Source organism: Mustelus asterias, chromosome 15 (genome assembly GCF_964213995.1).
Source record: "Mustelus asterias chromosome 15, sMusAst1.hap1.1, whole genome shotgun sequence".
Taxonomy (NCBI): domain Eukaryota; kingdom Metazoa; phylum Chordata; class Chondrichthyes; order Carcharhiniformes; family Triakidae; genus Mustelus; species Mustelus asterias.
Window position 1 is genome coordinate 97,675,340 of NC_135815.1, and position 22,068 is coordinate 97,697,407.

The following is a 22,068-nucleotide window of genomic DNA, read 5'->3' on the forward strand; positions in this document are numbered from 1 at the left end:
GAGAATATAGCTACAAGATAAGGGCTGGTCATTTAAAACAGGTGCGTAGAACTTTCTTCTCGCAGAGGGTGGTGATTCTCTGGAAATCTAGGGAGGCTGGATCATTAGAAATATTCAAAATGGAGATGGATAAATATTTGATAGATCGAGGAATAGTAGGCTATGGGGAAATGGCGCAGAAATGGAGTGAGGCCAGCATAGATCAGCCATGATCACAGCGAATGGTGGGGCAGGCTTGAAGGGCTTGGTGGCCTCGTCCTGTTTCTACTTCTATCTCCCAATAATCAGCCAAATGAAGAAATATGCTCATATGAAAGAATTGATTCACCTGTGGTTCAAAGAACAAAGAAAATTACAGCCCAGGAACAGGCCTTATGGCCCTCCAAGCCTGCACCGACCATCCTGCCTGACTTCACTAAAACCCCCCACCCTTCTGGGGACCACATCCCTCTATTCCCATCCTATTCATGTATTTGTCAAGACGCCCCTTAAAAGTCACTACCATATCCGCTTCCACTACCTCCCCCGGCAATGAGTTCCAGGCACCCACCACCCTCTATGTAAAACATCTGCCTCGTACATCTCCTTTAAACCTTGCCCCTCGCATCTTAAACCTGTGCCGCCTAGTAATTGACTCTTTCACCCTGGGAAAAAGCTTCTGACTATCCACTCTGTCCATGCCTCTCATAATCTTGTAGACTTCTTTCACGTCGCCCCTCAACCTCCATCGTTCCAGTGAGAACAAACCAAGTTTCTCCAACCTCTCCTCATAGCTAATGCCCTCCATACCAGGCAACATCCTGGTAAATCTTTTCTGCACCCTCTCCAAAGCCTCCACATCCTTCTGGTAGTGTGGCGACCAGAATTGAACACTATATTCCAAGTGCGGCCTAACTAAGGTTCTATAAAGCTACAACATGACTTGCCAATTTTTAAACTCAATGCCCCGGCCGATGAAGGCAAGCATGTCGTATGCCTTCTTGACTACCTTCTCCACCTGCATTGCCACTTTCAGTGGCCTGTGTACCTGTACACCCAGATCCCTTTGCCTATCAATACTCTTTAAGGGTTCTGCTATTTACTGTATATTTCCTATCTGTATTAGACCTTCCAAAATGCATTACCTCACATTTGTCCGGATTAAACTCCATCTGCCATCTTTCCACCCAAGTCTCCAACCGATCTATATCCTGCTGTATCCTCTGATGGTCCTCATCGCTATCTGCAAATCCACCAGCTTTTGTGTCGTCCGCAAACTGGCTAATCAAACCAGTTACATTTTCCTCCAAATCATTTATATATATTACAAACAGCAAAGGTCCCAGCACTGATCCCTGAGGAATGCCACTTGTCACTGCCCTCCATTCAGAAACGCACCCTTCCACTTCTACCCTGTGTCTTCTGAGACTGTTCTCTTCCTGTGGGGGAGCACTTCAGTGGTCATGGGCATTCAGCCTCTGATCTTCGGGTAAACGTTCTCCAAGGCGGCCTTCATGACACACGACAGCGCAGAGTCGCTGAGCAGAAACTGATAGCCAAGTTCCGCACACATGAGGACGACCTAAACCGGGATGTTGGGTTTATGGCACACTATCAGTAACCCCCACAGCTTACCTCCTGGACTTGCAGAATCTCACTGGCTGTCCTGTCTGGAGACAATACACATCTCTTTAACCTGTGCTTAATGCTCCCTCCACTCACATTGTCTGTATCTCTACAGCCAACCAGGTCTTAAAGATTCGCATTCTAATCAGTATTCTGTAACTTGATTTTGTGTCTCTGTGCCCTGTTTGAGGGCAGATTTCCACTCCATCTGACGAAGGAGCAGCGCTCCGAAAGCTAATGGCAATTGCTACGAAATAAACCTGTTGGACTTTAACGTGTTAAAACTCTTACTGTTCTTTGACCGAGCCAGTTTTGTATCCACCTTGCCAGCTCACCTCTGATCGCATTCGACTTCACCTTCTGCACCAGTCTGCCACGAGGGACTTTGTCAAAGGCCTTACTGAAGTCCATGTAGACAACATCCACTGCCCTACCCTTATCATCTTTGTCACTTCCTCGAAAAACTCGATCAAGTTAGTGAGACATGACCTCCCCTTTACAAAACCATGTTGCCTCTCACTAATAGTAGGTTCCTTTACCTACTAATTACTAACCTCTTTTGTACTAAAATGTACATACCCCTGAGTGCTCCAACAGCTCCAAAATTCAAGGACTTTCCATCCATTGTACTGGCATCACATTCTATATCCCCTGATAGATTAAGATTGGATCCCATCCCTGCATTGGTGAAAGGAGAGTCCTAAAATGGAAAATTGTTGGAAATTAAGCAAGTACAACATCCTTCCTTTGTATCTGTTACAAAAACTACGTTCACTTTTTTTTGCTGTTTTTGCTTCAAGCCCTAAAATTCAGATGGGCTGAATCCAAATTTAAGGAAAAGAGATAAATGCAACTAACTTTGTTCCAAAGATATTATTACTGGCTACTTCCCATAAGACACCAACTTTGACAGTTTAACTAACAATGCAGTATTTAAACAGAAGTTGTTTGGTGAACGCATGCCCATAGTAGAGTGCCAGCACTGGGGAATGGCATATTTCCCCTTTTTGTTTATCTCGTGCAGTTCTGCTAGCTCTACTAGCTGCTAGGTAAAGTCTAGGGTCAGGGCTTTCCACAAGCACCTCCTTCCCCAACCCTCCCATGACATCGGCAGGCTCCTGCAATGTAAAAACTCCTCTGGTTCAGTAATGTCCTTTAGGGAAGGAAATCTGGCATCCTGACCCAGTCTGGCCTACATGTGGCTCCAAACCCACAGCAATGTAGCTGACTCTTAATTGCTCTCTGAAATGGCCTCGCAAGTCAGTCAGTTCAAACAAAATTAGGGATGGGCAACAAATGCTCACCAGGGACTTCCACATCCCATGAAAGAATATAGAACAAAAAGGTAAAACTTTTGGGAGCAAGCAGAAATACCTGACAGCACCCTTAGTTGTATCATCTTAAGTAGAAAGGAAAAAAAAAATCAATATGGCAATAAAGCAAAATAAAGATGGATTAAAAAGGAGCCTTTTCATATCTGGTTAAACTACAGGATTCCAGCGTGGCTGCTTCAAATGTCTTCCACTCTCTTATTTGGTCTGGATTTTTGTGCTCGTTTGAACTGAAGATGTAAGAATTAAAAACATTCCAGTTTAAGGGCCAAATGTCAACATCAAGCATTCAGGTCAGCTATAGGACAGTTAGATGCAGAAATAGTTCCCTCTGTACCACTGCAAATACAAAAGCTTAAGAGTCTCAATTTTTCCATTTCCAAGTAAGATTGTGAATTGGCTCAGAATTTGGGGCAGTCGCGTGCTGGGGGCCATGACCACGAGGAACAGGACCAAAACCACAAACTCAAATTCCTTTGCCAGAGGACAGAGAAAAGCTTCATTGCATCAGTCACCGCCCAACCTAATGTTAATTGATGCTGGATTCCAACTCACCATGCTACTTGGTGTCCCCTTTTCATTACATTTAGAATCCCAATCCAAGAAACTTGAACTAATGAAATTCAAAGAAAAAATCTACAAACAGTGACAATAAACATCAAATCTTAATCGTATAAAAGGCATTATTGTTTTGGGTCCAGACAACTGCTCCAAACTATTTAAAACTCCACCCAAAATTTTGAATTTTCTAATTCACTTTGGAATATTTTCAGTATTTTCTGTCCATTTGCTTTAATTTAAAACTAATGGAATATAGGGTCTGTCTAAATCACTTCATGAGTTTGATTGCATTTACTGAGCTATATGGGACAGAAATATAGATAAGCTATAAAGTAAACAATCATACAAAATGTTCTGACCAATCTACTGTGTCACAAGAATTTTGAACCGCTATTCATACAAGTTATGAAGCAGTTTGCTACTCATAGTCTTACCTCTAGCTCAATAAGGGCCGCCGTGACTACATCAACAGCTAGAGCTCCAGCTTGTAGTTTCTCAATTGCCTGAAAGACAAACCAGTTTCTGATTGAATTGTCTTTACCATAAAATTAACTTGAACTGACAAAAGCTTTTTCTTAATACTTCGACCAAGTTTCAAGCCTTTTGTGAACACGTTTTAATTGAGCAATTTGAATACACAGTTAAGCTAAAACATCAGAAAGCCAGATGTCAATAAGATTTCAGTATCAGCCAACAAGTAGCAAACATTCCTACCTTTTGGCAAGCTTTCTTACAAACTTGTTTATACTCCTTGGCCTTGGATTCAGAATGATAGCCTGCCCCTAAAACAATCAAGTTTTAAATAATTAATTGATAATTAAGCAAATTACATTTTTGGGACTACGCAAGGCAATTTTAATCAATCACATCATCCACTTTGTCATACGTCAAATTGTAAATACAAACTTGTTGGGCACTTTTTCAAAGGAAAAGCTTCCTCAAAGCCCAATGAACAAAGTAACTGCTCAAAGTACTAACCCCCACTGACCGAATGGTCACAACTCGAGAAGCAGTCTGTGCTGCGTTCATTGATTGGAATTGAGGCAGCAACTGGGATACCATCCTGGGGCTACAAAGATTAGAAAAGCATCCAATTCCTGCTCCCAATGATCTTTTATTGCAAGTGTATGTCCATAGACATAGATGAGATCAGAAGTACGCTAGGCTGTAAAGTTGCCGTCTTCCCTCAGTGTCGAGGCTCACTTATGCAAAGTGTGGAAATAGCCAATTCCCATGGAACCTACTTTAGTAGCATCTTCAGAACAGGTGGAGAGACAGGATATTTTTGTTTAAAAAGTTGCATTTACTCTACGTACAGCGGTGACATCTCGTGGCATGAAAGCACCTTGAAATAGCTACCTTAGTAAATTCTATTGGTAGTTTTATTTTTCCCATATAAAAGCTTTCAGATGCGCATGTGAAAGATAATAGGTAAAGGCACATGAAATAGAATTTATAAGGCATATGTATTTCAGTGTAAAGGCTTGTAGCTTTGTTTGGCTATGTTCAAAAAGTTAGGAAAAGACAAGTTACAAACATCAAAAAATTAGCAGTTAGGTTTCCTTCATCCATCCCCAATACAGAGCCACATAGGGGTGTCACGGTGGCACAGTGGTTAGCACTGCTGCCTCACAGCACAAGGGACTCAGGTTCGATTCCTGGCTTGGGTCACTGTCTATACAGAGTCTGCACGTTCTCGGTGTCTGAGTGAGTTTCCCCCGGGTGCTCCGGTTTCGTCTCAGTCCGAGAGACTGGTTAGGTGCACTGGCCATGCTAAATTCTCCCTCAGTGTACCCGAACAGGTGTCAGAGTGTGGCGACTAGGGGATTTTCATAGTAACTTCATTGTAGTGTTAATGTAAGCTTAACTTGCGACACTAATAAACAAACTTTAAACTTTTTCTTGTCGCAAGTTCCTTGCAGATACACAAACCAACATTATTAGGTCAAATCTCATTAACCGGGCGCAGTCTCGCGGCAATGTACTAACAGACTGCATTAAAAGAAATGGTTGGACACAAGTCCTCTGCAACTTTTCAAGCAAGATATAAAATGGAGGACACACTGGCCACATGGCGACTCTGTGCACTCCACAGGCAGGCCTAGGCAACATACAAATCTTTAAGTATATTTGATCACCGGGAACAATAGGAGAAGCCTGGACACAGGATAGGTCGTCACAATTAATAAAAAGGCTCTCCCTTAAAAATGCGAATATCTCCCTGAATCACCTCGAGCAATGGAAAGAACCCTGGACACAGGGTAACTTACCATCACTGACAAAAGAAACTCTCCGAAGAAGGGCAACAACTAACCCCCGGATCACTTAAAAATAATATATGTAAAACCATTCATAATGGGCCGGCGCGGGGCATATTGGTTAGCACTGCTGCCTCACAGCGCCAAGGACCCAGGCTGGATTCCCAACTTGGACCACTACCTGTACAGAGACTGCATGTTCTCCCTGTGTCCATGTGGGTTTCCCCCGGGTGCTCAAGTGTCCTCCCACATTCCAACGGTTAGGTGGATTGGCCATGATAAATTCTTCCTCAGTGTACCCTTCCACAGTAACTTCATTACATTATTAATGCAAGCCTACTTGGGACATGAATTAATTGATAAAAGAAAGAAAGAAATGGTCAAAGAAATCATCTATGTATTGCCAAGTAAAGTTCTTGCCTCATGCCAAACCCATAAACCATCCAGATAAATGAGGATGCCCCTACAACCCCTCGCTTCGCCAACCAATACATTCTACCCGAATCCACCCACACCATTCTGTCCACAACATAAAACACACACAAATAAAAAGTCACCCTATCCCATCAGTTCCAGGAGCCCCACCACCCCACCCAATTTAACTGAAACACACAGGGGAGGCAAAAGTGCCAAGACATGGAAAAGCAACAAACCACCTCTCAACCCACAACCTACCCATCAACATCCCTATCAGAAAACCCCCAGGACTTTTCCCCACATTGTCTGACCTCCCCCACCCCCCACTCCCTGTAGCCCACCTGCTACCCCCCCCCCCCCCCACCTCCCAAAAAAACCAGAGTCGAGCTCAGCAACAGACATAAAACCTCCCCAGCCAGGAAACCCCTCCCCACTCCAAAAAAAAACTCTCCACTACACACACTACCTTGACATCCACCCCAACCCCAGAAACACATAAACCCCCAACCTAACAGTCCCCTCCCCCAACACACACCACCTCCCCCAACCACCTAAAATACAGCAGAACCAGACCATTATCCTGTTTTCCCCTTCCCCACCACCCCACAACCCCCGCCTTCTTTTCCCCCCATGAGGTTCCCCCCATTCACCACCCCACACAAGAAAAAAAACTAACAGGAATAATAATATATGAAAAAATGGAAAAGGCCCAGGAGACAAGACGACAATAAGCCAAAATAGAAGGACAAGGCATCACAGGGGGCAACAAGGGTTGAACATGAGCGGAAAGAAAAGTGGCAGAGCACCAAGAAAAGGGGACACGTCCTCTCTCTGTCCGACTCCAAAAATAACTCAAGAAGCTGTCAAAAATTAGAACATTAATGCAAAACGAGTGCAAGTGAATCAAGGTGAATTTTGTGTACTTCCAATATTGCATTCGTAAAGCAACATTAATAGTACACAGAAACACTGAACTAGAACTGGTACATGGTGCACCAAGATAGCAGAACAAACACGAGTCGGATTTTCATTCCCAGCTCCCAGTCACACTGCTGGGATTCTAGAAATGCTGGTGGCATGACCCAAGGGGAGATTTGGGAGGGATGGGGAGGGGCAATTAAATGAGATATTACTGGACCTCCAGTCTGCAGCCAGGCCATCTCCATCCATCAACAGGGTTTCAGCCTCAATAGGGGGCCTACTTTCCTTCTGGAAAATTCCAGATGGTATACAAGTGCCCTCAATAAGCGCTATAATTGACCTAACTGGCCAACTGCCCGTGTTTTCCCATCAATGATGATGCATATTCATTTCACTAGGCAGTTTGATGCTATAATGCATAATTCAAGTCATGACCAAACAAGTGTGCTGAATTTAACTAAACAACCATTCATCTAAGACATCTGACATTCCACTTATCACCTGATCAGTTGCTTAAATTAGAGTGCTTGTGCATAAAAGGCATTGGCATATTAGGTATCGCAAGCACACATATTGAATTTTATATACTAAACCTGCAAGTACAACAAGAAGCATTAGAGAATGCCTGTCAGCAGAAAGAGAATCTTCAGCGGAAGATACTTTATTTACAGATCTTCCTTGCCAGTCAAAATCTCAGGTGGAGAGTGACGAATGGCGTAGTGTCTGTTGATTCACCTGCACTTGTTTTGTACTAATGTTCTAATTTTTGACAGCTTCTTGAGTTTTTGGAGTCGGACAGAGAGAGGAAATGTCCTCTTTTCTTGGTGTTCGGCCACTTTTCTTTCGGCTCATGTTCAACCCTTGTTGCCCCCTGTCCTTCCATGGGGGGGGGGGGGCAGGATGATGGTCGGGGGGGGGGGGGGGGGGAAGAGAGAGCAGGATGATGGTAGGAAAACATTTTTTCCCCACAGTGGGTGGTGGAAAGTTGCAATACACTGCCTGGGAAGGTTATGGAGCCCAGAAAACTTACAACCTTTAAAAAGTTTTTAGATCAACACATGAGATACCATAACATTCAAAGATATGGGACGTGTTGGAAAATGGGATTAGCAAGACTTTAGTGGTAGTTATTATTGGCGCAGACTCTATGGGTCAGATGGCCTTTTCTGTGCTGTTGTGTCTATGACTCTTTGAAAAAGCAGTTAGAATGATTATAAAGTGTGAAACGGTCCGTATTAATGGAGTGTAGAGACTGTGGGCAGAATTTTTCCATCCCGCCCGCCACAGGAATCGTAGCGGGCAGGACAGGACTGTGCAAAGGTTTGTTGACCTTGGGTGGAATTTTCCAGTCTTGGGGCTAGCGCAGCTGGAAAATCCCTGTTTCTTGTCTTTGTGACACTGGATACAACTCAATGCCATCCAACTGGTCCATTTGAAGAGAGGAAAAGCACCAGAGGTACAATAAATCTACCTTTGCATAACTGTCTCTCCTTTGCTCCTTGCAATAAAGACATTGATGTCAGAAAGCTGGACATGTGAACTCTAATGAACTCCCAGTTTCAGAGTCGTCACGTTGGTGATGACAGACCTGGGATATATTTATTCCATTGACCACAATTATTCTATAATCCCATCAAAACTCGAAGTTTTAAAGAACCAAGATTCAAGGCATTACATCTTTGGACTGTTGGAAGAAACTGGAGAACCCAAAGGAAACCCATGCTGACAGAGAATGTGGAAACTCCACAGTCACCCAAGGCTGGAACCGAATGCTGAGAGAGCAGGGCTAACCACTATGCCACCCCAAAAATATGGTCTAAAATAAATATTTTTTATACTCTAACCTGTTTTACAAACTAACATCCTATCCTACCTGCTAGTTGCAGAAATATTTTCATTCCCCTGTCCAAAACTGACTTTTTTCCCCCATAATCAAATATTCAAATTCTTGCAATGCTCAAATAAGAAAAGTGAGAATAAGGGAATGAAAAATTTATTCCTCTTTAAGGTAATAGCAATCCACTGATTCTGGGTAATTTGAGAGATATTTAATGATAAGAATGTTTTGGGATTCGCACAAGGACGTTGCCAGAATAAGGATGTCTTCCACATTCTCAGCAAATGTTAATCATTTATTTTTTTAAATATAAGGTACATACTACCAGAACTTCATTTTTTTTTGCATTCCTTGAAAGTGATGTCAAGTTCAACTTAAACCCGATAATGTGGTCGTACAAATGTAAATGTAGGTTTTTTTTGGAAAGGGCATTCTGAGAGATTAAACTCAAAGTTTCCAGACGTCTAGAGTATATGACCACTGGCAATTCATGCCACACGGATGTATGCAGGAGCATAGTGGCATCTTGGGCAGCACAATGGTTAGCACTGCTGCCTCACAGCTCCAGGGACCCAGGTTCAATTCCCAGCTTGGGTGACTGTGCAGAGTCTGCACATTCTCCCCATGTCTGCATGGATTTCCTCCAGGTTCCTCCAACAGTCCGAAAGACGTGCTGGTTAGGTGCATTGGCTATGCTAAATTTTCCCTGTGTACCCGAACAGGTGCCAGAGTGCAGCAACTGGGGGATTTTCATAGTAACTTCATTGTAGTGTTAATGTAAGCCTACTTGTGTCACTAATAAATAAAAACTTAAACCCAATGATGTGGCCATACAAATGAAAATGTACAATTTCTGAAAGGGAATTCTGCAAGAGATTAAACCAAAAGCTTCCAGAATGTCTAGAATATACCACCATTGGCAATCCACACCACACAGATGCACGCACCGAGGAAATTAAAAATATGTGCAGAATGAAAGAGGACAGAAACAATCAAGATGAATTCGCAGAAGGAAAATGGAGTGAAGACTTGGATATATGGACCAAGGAAATTAAAAATGTGCACAGAATTGAAGTGAACAGAAGATGAAGATCAAGATGAACTTGAAGAAAAATAGAAAGTGAAGACTTGTAAAGGAAACAAGACAAGGACAAAATTGTGAAAAGGGCAAGTTAAAGAGAAAGTGAAAGAGGTTGTGCGTGTGAGGATGACAGTGACATAAAGTAACCTCTTTATCCAGGAGCAACGCTGCGGGAGGTCGGCTCATATTTACAAACAACAGGAAGACGCCTTCAATCGTGCAGAAAATGACCTTTCTCACTTGCGGGATCCCGCAGTTAGGAGACAACTCTTGCTTTTCCAAGGCCAGACTGGCCCAATTTGGGAGTCACCTTGTAGGATTGACATTGGGCCCCGGCGGGAGGGATTGCCGCTCACCTGCGTGCACCAGCACGAAGCCCACGCTGCTCCCCTCGGTAGCCGCTTCCCTTCCGCTCCTGTCCACCGGCGCGGCCCCCTCAGCAGCGCCAGGGGGCTGCAAGTGGCCGGGCCCCAGGCTCCCTGTGGCCTCCATGGTCACAGCCGGACAGCATGGTAGCTCCCCCCTGCCGCCATAGACTCAGACAAACAACGCTAAGTGTGGGAGGGGGTGAGTGGTGAGACAGAGAGGAAGGGTGCAGCGCAAAACCCCCCGCCACCCAGGACGGACGTCCTGTCCGTCTGACAGACGCGAAAATGGGAAGGCCCGGGTCTACGATATACGCAGGCGCAATCTCTCCGCTCTCGCGCCTCGGCGGTTTAACGGCCGTGCGTTCCACTCGCCCCGCCCGCCGCGCGCTTCGCTCCGCTCCGCCCCGCCCGCCGCGCGCTTCGCCCCGCCCACTTCGCGGACGGTCCTCTCGCCCCGCCCACGGTCTCCTCGTCCCGCCCACCGCGCCCGTTCCACTCGACCCGCCGACAATCCATTCGCCCCGCCCACCACCCAACCAACCCCGCCCACGATCCCCCTCGCCCCGCCCCCTCTGTGCACAGGTGTGAAGATGGTGGCCAACCCAGAGCAGAGGGAGGGCATTGGAAAGCCATCACTGGACAACTAATGGTGAGCTGTTGGATAGGGGGGAGAGTGTGAGTTAATGGAATTGTTATAAATAATTACCTTGTGATAATATTTTACAGTAATTATTATTTTTGGGATGATCAACTGTATAAAATGGGATAAATACATAGCCCAGCCTGTCACACAAAACAGTCTCCCATCCATTGACTCCCTCAATGTCAGTATAACAAATGAGGTAGTCATCAATTTCAGGAAGGAGGACGTGCCCCTGTCTATATCAAGGTGGATGAAGTGGAAATGGTCAAAAGCTTCAGGTTTCGAGGTGCCCAGATCACTAACTACCTGTCCTGGCCTCCATACCGAAGCTATAGTTAAGAAAGCCCACCAACGCCTCTACTTTCTCAGGAGGCTAAGGAAATTAGGCATGTCCGCAAAGACTCTCACCAACTTCTGCAGATACACCGTAGAAAGCATCCTTTCTGGATGTACCACAGCTTGGCATGGCTTCTGCTCTGACCACGACTGCAAGAAACTACAAAGGGTTGTGAACATAGCCCAGTTCATCACACAAACCAGCCTCCCATCCATTGACTCTGTCTACACTTCTCACTGCCTTGGCAAAGCAGCCAGCATAATCAAGGACCCCATGCAAACCGGACATACTCTATTCCACCTTTTTTTATCGGGAAAAAGATACAAAAGTTGGGCCTGGCACTTCCCACAGGGCACCCTGGCACTGCCCACCAGGCATCAAGCAGTGCCCAGCAGACATCAAGCAGTGCCAAGAGGGTAGGGCCTTAGTGGTGGGGCCTGAGGTGGGTTGGGCCACTCTGTAACCAATGATCAGTTGGTTTGTTCCCGGGGGGAGGATGGATTCGGCTGCGATCAGTCCATCTGCGGGGTGAGGGATTCGGCCACATTCGTTCCATGCAGGGGCGGACGATCAGCCATGAAGGCCGGCTATAGCTGGGGGAGGCAGTGACAGATCTTCATGCTCACAGAGCACAGAGGTCTGCACATGTGCAATTGCACCCTCTGCTGCTACCAACCGGCTTTCGGGCAATTTAGGCCCCATTCACTCCTCCTGGACACTGGATTGGCTTCACTCTTTTGACAAAGTCAGATAAGATTTGATTTTTAAGTTGCCCAAAAATACTGTGCAAATTTTGTTTGACACTTAGAATTTTTTGGTAAGGTCGCCCCCTGTGCGTCTCAGTGAGTATCCCATGTAGAGGGTGCTGGGGTGGCTCAGTCAGCAGTATAAAACAAGTTTGCTCTACAGTCTGTGAAAACATTGCCAACAACTTTAAGTGAAATAAATGGCAAGCATTGATTCCTCTTCGCCGACTAGAAAATCCTGGCCAGTGTCAGTGGAAACATTTTGGGATGGGTTCAGGATGCAAATGAGGATAAATGGAAGGGGGAATGAAGTCAAGCCCAGGTGGCCTCCTCTCTTTGTGGTGAGATGGCCTACGGGTAGGTGTTATTGGGACTGATGAATCTCCACGTGACAAGTCAGGTCCTGTTTTTAAGTAGTGGCTTTCAGATGTTAGTCATTACTACTTCGTTGTATTTAGTGACTGCGAGACAGGGAGTAAATCAAAGGAAAATTCACTCCTTTGCTGATGGAAACTTTTGCCAAATCATTAGTTACATAGGAAAAGGGATTGGGAATAAAAAAAGACCCAAAACTCTTCATAGATAGTTTTTCAAATACATATTGTCCAGGAGCAGAGAAGATTTGATTTGATCTGATTTGATTTATTATTGTCACGTATTGATATACAGTGACAAGTATTGTTTCATAGAAACCCTACAGTGCAGAAGGAGGCCATTCGGCCCATCGAGTCTGCACCGACCACAATCCCACCCAGGCCCTACCCCCACAAATTTTACCCGCTAATCCCACTAACCTACACATCCCAGGACTCTAAGGGGCAATTTTTTAACCTGGCCAATGAACCTAACCGCACATCTTTGGACTGTGGGAGGTAACCGGAGCACCCGGAGGAAACCCACGCAGACACGAGGAGAATGTGCAAACTCCACACAGACAGTGACCCGAGCCGGGAATCGAACCCGGGACCCTGGAGCTGTGAAGCAGCAGTGCTAACCACTGTGCTACCGTGCCGCCCCTGCGTGTTATCCAGACAAAGGATACCGTTCATACAGTACATAGGAGAGAAGGAAAGGAGAGAGTGCAGAATGTAGTGTTGCAGTCATAGTGAGGGTGTAGAGAAAGATCAACTTAATATAAGATAGGTCTGTTCAGAAGTCTGATGGCAGCAGGGAAGAAGCTGTTCTTGAGTCAAGAAAGCCAGCGATGACCATAGCAGCTGAAGCAATGATATGGGGAATGTATCGGGCACAGAAAAGTCATGCAGTGGGTTGACAGAAAAATGCTTTGAAGGGTGAAACTCTGGAAACTTCCCACCAAAAATTCTGGTTTTATTTCATTATCAATGGTATGCAGCGGACAACAAATTTTGAAATAATTTTTCCAGATGTTTTGTGACTTAAGATGATTCCTATTTTAAAAAAATTCTGGAAGGATATCCAACTAACTTTTGAAGAGCATCTTTCACGTAAAAAAAACAAAACATCCCGAGGTAATTCACAAGTTCAAAATTAGAAAGGGAAATGGGCACTGAACCACAGAGAGAGATGAAGAAGGATGATTGAAAGTTTGGATAGAAAAATTGATTTTAAGATGACTTTTAAAAGAGAGCATGTGGAGAGCTGAGGCAATTTGAAGACGGGGTTCCGAAGAGCAGGAATAAGGCAGTTGAAGAATGTCCCTGATGTAACAGGAGAGGCAGAATGTTAAAAGGGAAGAATCAAAGAATCCTTACATTGCTGAAGGAGGCCATCCGGCCCATCGAGTCAGGATAGGGTCACCTAGTAACCCCTTGTATTTACCCAGCTAGTCCCTCCTGACAGAGTGAGAGAATTGAATGAATCGGTGTAGGTGTGTAAGATTGGAGGTGTTAGGTTGACGGAATTAGGGGTTTGAAGATGAACATGCAAAGTTTAATTTTAAAATTTGGAGGACAAGGAACCAATGACATTGATTGATGCTTAGTGTGGGACTATGATATAACCTGCTATATTTGCTTATGTTCAGAGTTTGAGAGTTGTAAAGTATGGGAGTTGAAAAGCCAGAAGTTTTAAGTTTAAGTTTATTTATTAGTGTCACAAGTAGGCTAACGTTAACACTGCAATGAAGTTACTGTGAAAATCCCCTGGTCGCCACATTCCGGCGCCTGTTCGGGTACACCGAGGGAGAATTTAGCATGGCCAATGCACCCAACCAGCACGTCTTTTGGACTGTGGGAGGAAACCAGAGCACCCGGAGGAAACGCATGCAGACACGGGGTGAACTTGCAGACTTCGTCCAGACAGTGCTCAAACTTAGTAGTCGAACCCGGGTGCCTAGCGCTGTAAGGCAATTGTGCTAACCACTAATCAGATGACAAAACCATGGGTAATGGTTTCAGTAAAGATTTTTTTATTCGTTCGTTGGATATGGGCGTCGCTAGCTGATCAACATTTATTGCCTATCCCTAGTTGCCCGAGGGCAGTGGAGAATCAACCACATTGCTGTGGCTCTGGAGTCACATGTAGGGAAGTCCAGGTAAGGATGGCAGATTTCCTTCCCTAAAGGACATTAGTGAACCAGATGAATTTTTCCAACAGTCAACAATGGTTTCATGGTCATCAGCAGATTTTTAATTCCAGTTTTTTTTATTGAGTTCAAATTCCACCATCTGCAGTGGTGGGATCCGAACCCAGACCTCCAGAACATTAGCTGAGTTTCTGGATTAATAGTCTAGCGATAGTACCACTAAGCCATCACCTCCCCTACAAAGGCGGAGGTAGGGATGGAGGCAGTCCGCACTGTGTAAGTGGAATTAAAAGGGTCTTGGTGACATATGGGAGGTGGTCTTATTAGGTCTGGCTCTGTGTGGAACAGTTCAAAGTTTCTCTCAGTCTGGTTCAACCTGACCAAGAGAGGAAGGGTGCAATCAATGCCAAGGAATTTGAGTGTGCGCTGAGAGTCGGAAATAATGACTTCAATCTACCCAATGTTAAGTTGAAAGTGGTAGTGACACATCAATGACTTGAAGTTGGACAGACAGTCTGCCAGGAAGTGGTTGTGGGGAGATTGAGCTGGATAAAATCAGCCAAAGCAGAGATTCACATTGGTAAATTGTCAAAGCAGAATAAGGTCAGGAAGTCATGGATTCAAACAGCCACCTTTAGTGTGTGGCTGCGAGAAGCTGTGCATAGATTCTAAGGAACACCAATTGTCATTATGTGCTGAAGTTCTCCCTGCCTTCAGTGTCGTGAAGGATGGGTCTGGCTGCAGAAAGCTCCAAGTAGTTTGGACCATGCTGTACCATCTGTCCCTCCTGGAAAAAATAATGCATAAACACCTTCGACCACAAGTCCATCAGGCAGCGGACTGAATGTAACGTCGTAGAGGCCCTACGGGAAAAGGAGATGGTGGATCCTGTCGGATGGCTCCCTGAGCAGACTGCCAAGGTCATTTGGCAGAATGCCTCATCACCAAAACTTTCAAACAAGCACCAAGACTTAGCTTGACTGGTAATGAGAAAGGCCCTCCCTGTCAGATCCTTCCTACACAGTTGGAGTCTCGTCCCATCTGCATGTTGCCGTCAAGGTGACTGTGGTGAAGAGATTGTTGTCCACCTCCTTTTGGAATGTGCCTTTGCAAAGAAGGTCTGGAGAGAAAGGAGGTGGTTTTTGGTTGAGCTTCATCCCCAGCAGCTCTGTGACGTGGGTCTCTGCTCTACGGGCTGTTCCCAGAGACACACTCCGAGACAAACATCAACTTGGTGAAATACACTCTTTGTTCTGCCCATAACTTGTTGTAAAGATTTGTCCCGATCGAGTGTTGCAGACTGGTACATTCCAAAGTCCAGGAATATGTGCTGAGGAATGCATTAAAGCTCGGGGCAGCTGCTGCAGAGGCACAATAGAGGAAGGTCGCTGTCTAAGACCTTTCAACCACACTAAACTGCGGGGAGGGGAATTGTACAGAGCACCCTTGGGCTGTCTGACTCACATTGAATGTATACAGTGAATCACAATCTCAATTGTAGGGAAGCACCTCAGAGTGCAACTTTATCTAGGTAGACAACTTAAACACCTTTGCACCATTTGTAATGAACATTGTCTGTAATGTTTCTCTGACTGTACTGAGGCACCTTGAGTGCAACAATATCTAGAGAACCTGAATATTATTGCACTTTGTCTGATGGCCTATTAATCCAGAAACTCAGCTAATGTTCATGGAACCCCGGTTTGAATCCCGCCACAGCAGATGGTGGAATTTGAATTCAATAAAAAATATCTGGAATTAAGCATCTACTGATGACTGTGAAACTATTGTCGATTGTCGGAAAAAAACCCATCTGGTTCACTAATGTCCTTTAGGAAAGAAAATCTGCCGTCCTTACCAGGTCTGGCCTACATGTGACTCCAGAGCCACAACAATGTGGTTGACTTTCAACTGCCTTTGGGCAACTAGGGATGGGCAATAAATGCTGGCCAGCCAGCGACGCCCACGTCCCACTAATGAATAAAAAAGTTTGTAATGTTCTTTCAGATATTTTATAAATGAAGTATCTTTTTGGAAAACAAAAACATCATGGATTTAAAGAATGGAGAGGCTGTATTCAGTAGCATACCTCATCTTATGCCACCTCTTTTGTCGGTCCTTTAAAATAGTAATTGTTTATCCTTTTCCAAGCATGAACAGAGGCATCTCACTCCACCCTGAGATACCCTCTCTCATCCTCAGCAGAGCAATTCCTCATCCTTGAAGATTTTAATCTCTATCTCATTCATATAATCCTATCGATAGTCACGTTTGTCCTCTCAAAAATGACCATTTCACATGACCTTTCTATTCCCATGGTCTTCATCACAGGTAAACCATCTCTGACCACTTCTTATTTCAGTGTTCCTACTCCCTTCCAACCCCACTTCCTTATTATTTCACCTCCAAAGAAGTCTCCCACATGTCACTTGCAAGCATAGTCAAACTCCCAAAAGCATTAGGCAGGGCGAACTCTCCTGTTGTTCTTCGAAACAGTGCCATAGGATCTTTTACATCCATGGAGCCCCAGCTTAACATCTCATCTGAAAGACAGCACCTCAGACAGTGCAGCACTCCCTTAGTACTTGCTTGGTAGTACAGAACTTGATTATTGATGGAAAGAGAGACATGTTGCTGAAATTTTTTGTCTTGCACCCAGGAAAAATGCAAGAATGTCAAATTTCAAACAATTACAACCATTTTATTATTACGGGAGAAGAGTGGTGATTGGTTGGCAAGTTGACTCTGGCTGAGGCGTTGCCATGGAGAAAATAAGAAGGAATTATAGGCTCTCCAAGCACTGGGTAATTGAGATCATGCAGACGCTACGACAACGGATGAATGAACACTGCTCACCAGGCAGGAGTGTTCTCTTTCTGTCGGGGAACACTTCAGCAGTCATGGGCATTCAGCCTCTGATCTTCGAGTAAGCGTTCTCCAAGGCGGCCTTCGCGACACACAACGCAGAATCGCTGAGCAGAAACTGATAGCCAAATCCCGCACACATGAGGACGGCCTCAACCAGGATCTTGGGTTTATGTCACACTATCTGTAACCCCCACGACTTGCCTGGGCTTGCAAAATCTCACGAACTGTCCTGGCTGGAGACATTACACATCCCTTTAATCTGTGCTTAACCCTCTCTCCGCTCACGTTGTCTGTACCTTTAAGACTGGATTACTTGTAAAGACTCGCATTCCAACCATTATCTTGTAAATTGAGTTTGTGTCTATATATGCCTTGTTTGTGAACACAACTCTTCACTCACCTGAAGAAGGAGTGACACTCCGAAAGCTTGTGCTACCAAATAAACCTGTTGGACTTTAACCTGGTGTTGTGAGACTTCTTACTGTAATTCAAAAAAAGGCAAGGCTTGAATATATTCCTTTTGTTTGCAGAGAATGGGTCCCTACACAAGTATGTCATTTCTTGAAGCATAATGCGCTCCTTCAATTGTTCATTCATAAGCAGAGTACAGACTACACAATCAGCCTGTGCTTTTGTATCTTTTTCCCAACGGAAGAAGGTGGAAGAGAGAATGTCCGGGGTGCGTGGGGTCCTTAATTATGCTGGCTGCTGGCAGCGGGAAACGTAGACAGAGTCAATGGATGGGAGGCTGGTTTGTGTGATGGATTGGGCTACATTCACAACCTTTTGTAGTTTTTTTACAGTCTTGGGCAGAGCAGGAGCCATAGCAAGCTGTGACACAACCAGAAAGAATGCTTTCTATGGTGCATCTGTAAAAGTTGGTGAGAGTCGTAGCTGACATGCCAAATTTCCTTAGTCTTCTGAGAAAGTAGAGGCGTTGGTGGACTTTCTTAACTATAGTGTCGGCATGGGGGGACCACGACATGTTGTTAGTGATCTGGACACCTAAAAACCTGAAGCTCTCGACCATTTCTACTTTGCCCTACCATGGATGAATAAAGCAATAAGGGCGACACTGAAACTAAAGAAAAGGCATACACCAGGTACATGGACAACAAAATAGGGGATGACAAAAGGATATATGAAAACATTAAGAAGTCAAAACTATTAGGAAAGCAAAGAGGTATTGCAAAATTAAATGTAAATATTCTACAGAACAACAGGAGAGTTCGCCCTGCCTAATGCTTACCCCTTATCAACATCGCAAAAAAACATATTATCTGGTCATTATCACATTGCTTGAGAGAGTTTGGTGTATGCAAGTTGGCTGCCGTGTTTCCCACATTACAGTCAGCGAAGTAAGTGTCGTCACAGTGGTAAAGTGCTTTGAGACGTCTGGTGGTCGTGAAAAGTGCTACATAAATGCAAGTCTGTCTTCCTTTCAAAAGCTTTAATGTTACATCAAATTCCAAAGGAATTTGGTAGGACTAATTTAAATGTGGATTACAGGGTCAAAGGTAGGGTTCTGAAGACTGTGGAGGAACAGAGAGATCTTGGGGTCCATAACCACAGATCTCTAAAGGTTGCCACTCAAGTGGATAGAGCTGTGAAGAAGGCCTATAGTGTGTTAGAACATAAGAAATAGGAGCAGGAGTAGGCCATCTAGCCCCTCGAGCCTGCCCCGCCATTCAATAAGATCATGGCTGATCTGACGTGGATCAGTACCACTTACCCGCCTGATCCCCATAACCCTTAATTCCCTTACCGATCAGGAATCCATCCATCCGCGCTTTAAACATATTCAGCGAGGTAGCCTCCACCACCTCAGTGGGCAGAGAATTCCAGAGATTCACCACCCTCTGGGAGAAGAAGTTCCTCCTCAACTCTGTCTTAAACCGACCCCCCTTTATTTTGAGGCTGTGTCCTCTAGTTTTAACTTCCTTACTAAGTGGAAAGAATCTCTCCGCCTCCACCCTATCCAGCCCCCGCATTATCTTATAAGTCTCCATAAGATCCCCCCTCATCCTTCTAAACTCCAACGAGTACAAACCCAATCTCCTCAGCCTCTCCTCATAATCCAAACCCCTCATCTCCGGTATCAACCTGGTGAACCTTCTCTGCACTCCCTCCAATGCCAATATATCCTTCCTCATATAAGGGGACCAATACTGCACACAGTATTCCAGCTGCGGCCTCACCAATGCCCTGTACAGGTGCATCAAGACATCCCTGCTTTTATATTCTATCCCCCTCGCGATATAGGCCAACATCCCATTTGCCTTCTTGATCACCTGTTGTACCTGCAGACTGGGCTTTTGCGTCTCATGCACAAGGACCCCCAGGTCCCTTTGCACGGTAGCATGTTTTAATTTGTTTCCATTGAGATAGTAATCCCATTTGTTATTATTTCCTCCAAAGTGTATAACCTCGCATTTCTCAACGTTATACTCCATTTGCCATATCCTCGCCCACTCACTCAGCCTGTCCAAATCTCTCTGCAGATCTTCTCCGTCCTCCACACGATTCACTTTTCCACTTATCTTTGTGTCGTCTGCAAACTTCGTTACCCTACACTCCGTCCCCTCCTCCAGATCATCTATATAAATGGTAAATAGTTGCGGCCCGAGTACCGATCCCTGCGGCACGCCACTAGTTACCTTCCTCCAACCGGAAAAACACCCATTTATTCCGACTCTTTGCTTCCTGTCGGATAGCCAGTCCCCAATCCACTTTAACACACTACCCCCAACTCCGTGTGCCCTAATCTTCTTCAGTAGCCTTTTATGGGGCACCTTATCAAACGCCTTTTGGAAATCCAAAAACACCGCATCCACCGGTTCTCCTCCATCAACCGCCCTAGTCACATCTTCATAAAAATCCAACATGTTCGTCAAGCACGACTTTCCCCTCATGAATCCATGCTGCGTCTGATTGATCGAACCATTTCTATCCAGATGCCCTGCTATCTCCTCTTTAATAATGGATTCCAGCATTTTCCCTACTACAGACGTTAAGCTGACCGGCCTATAGTTACCCGCCTTTTGTCTCCTTCCTTTTTTAAACAGCGGCGTAACATTAGCCGTTTTCCAATCAACCGGCACTACCCCAGAATGCAACGAGTTTTGATAAATAATCACTAACGCATCCACTATTACCTCTGACATTTCTTTCAATACCCTGGGATGCATTCCATCCGGACCCGGGGACTTATCCACCTTCAGTCCCATTAGTCTACCCAGCACTGCCTCTCTGGTAACATTAATTGTATTAAGTATTTCTCCTGCTGCCAACCCTCTATCGTTAATATTTGGCAAACTATTTGTGTCCTCCACCGTGAAGACCGACACAAAAAACTTATTTAAAGACTCAGCCATATCCTCATTTCCCACTATTAACTCCCCCCTCTCGTCCTCCAAGGGTCCAACATTCACTCTAGCCACTCTATTCCTTTTTATATATTTATAAAAACTTTTACTATCATTTTTTATATTAATTGCTAGCCTAGCTTCATAGTCTATCCTTCCTTTCTTTATCGCTTTCTTAGTCTCTCTTTGTTGTTTCTTAAATTTTTCCCAATCACTTGTTTCTCCACTATTTTTGGCCACTCTGTACGCAGCTGTTTTTATTTTAATACTCTCCTTTATTTCCTTCGTTATCCACGGCTGGTTCTCCCTTTTCTTACAATCCTTGTTTTTTGCTGGAATATATTTTTGCTGAGAACTGAAAAGGATCTCCTTAAAAATCCTCCACTGTTCCTCAGCTATCCTACCTGCCAGCCTGCTCTCCCAGTCTACCTTAGCCAATTCATCCCTCATCCTATCATATTTCCCTCTGTTCAAACAGAGGACACTGGTTTGGGACCAAACTTTCTCCTCTTCCATCTGAATCAGAAATTCGACCATATTGTGGTCACTAGACCCAAGAGGGTCCTTCACAATAAGATCCTTAATTCTACCTACCTCGTTACACAATACCAGATCCAAAATAGCTCGTTCCCTCGTCGGTTCCGTAACATGCTGTTCAAGGAAACTATCCCGACAGCATTCTAAGAACTCTTCCTCCATTCCACCCTTACCGACTTGAGTCTGCCAGTCAATGTGCATGTTGAAGTCCCCCATGATTATTGCCGTTCCGTTTTTACACGCATCCCTTATCTGCTTGTTTATAGCCCTCCCTACCTCAACATTATTATTTGGGGGCCTATATACCACACCTACTAGTGTCTTTCTCCCTCTACTATTCCTCATCTCTACCCATAATGATTCCACGTTTTGTTCCTCAGAGCCTATGTCATCCCTCAGTACTACCCTGATATTATCTCTTATTAATAGCGCGACCCCACCACCTTTTCCTTCCTGTCTATTCTTCCTAAACGCCTGATACCCCTGGATATTCATCTCCCAGTCCTGGTCACCTTTCAGCCACGTTTCTGTAATGGCCACTAGATCGTACCCACTCGTGCTGATTTGCACCATCAACTCATTTACCTTGTTCCGAATGCTTCGTGCATTCAGGCAAAGTGTCCTTATTCCAGCTTTTATCTGGACCCGCTTTGATGAGTCGCGAACACCCTCTCCCTCTACTCCCTT

General features: G+C 44.8%; 1 protein-coding gene across 3 annotated transcripts in view; it reads right to left on the bottom strand.

The window, feature by feature from the left end:
• The window catches only part of tasp1 (taspase, threonine aspartase, 1), a 73,363-nt gene extending 62,436 nt beyond the window's left edge, over window positions 1-10,927 (bottom strand). The window contains exons 1-4 of one of the 3 annotated variants that reach the window (XR_013499690.1): window positions 10,368-10,815; window positions 4,212-4,279; window positions 3,932-4,000; window positions 2,185-2,305 (exon numbers count right to left, since the gene is read on the bottom strand). Coding sequence is in view for 2 of the 3 variants with exons in the window: in XM_078230365.1 (XP_078086491.1) it covers window positions 2,185-2,305; window positions 3,932-4,000; window positions 4,212-4,279; window positions 10,368-10,503 (394 nt within the window). In the remaining variant the exon portion in view is untranslated. Of the gene's footprint in view, window positions 1-2,184; window positions 2,306-3,931; window positions 4,001-4,211; window positions 4,280-10,367 lie in introns of all 3 variants that reach the window. The other 2 variants (XM_078230365.1, XM_078230366.1) reach the window with 2 other exon arrangements.
• Window positions 10,928-22,068: the final 11,141 nt, after the last annotated feature.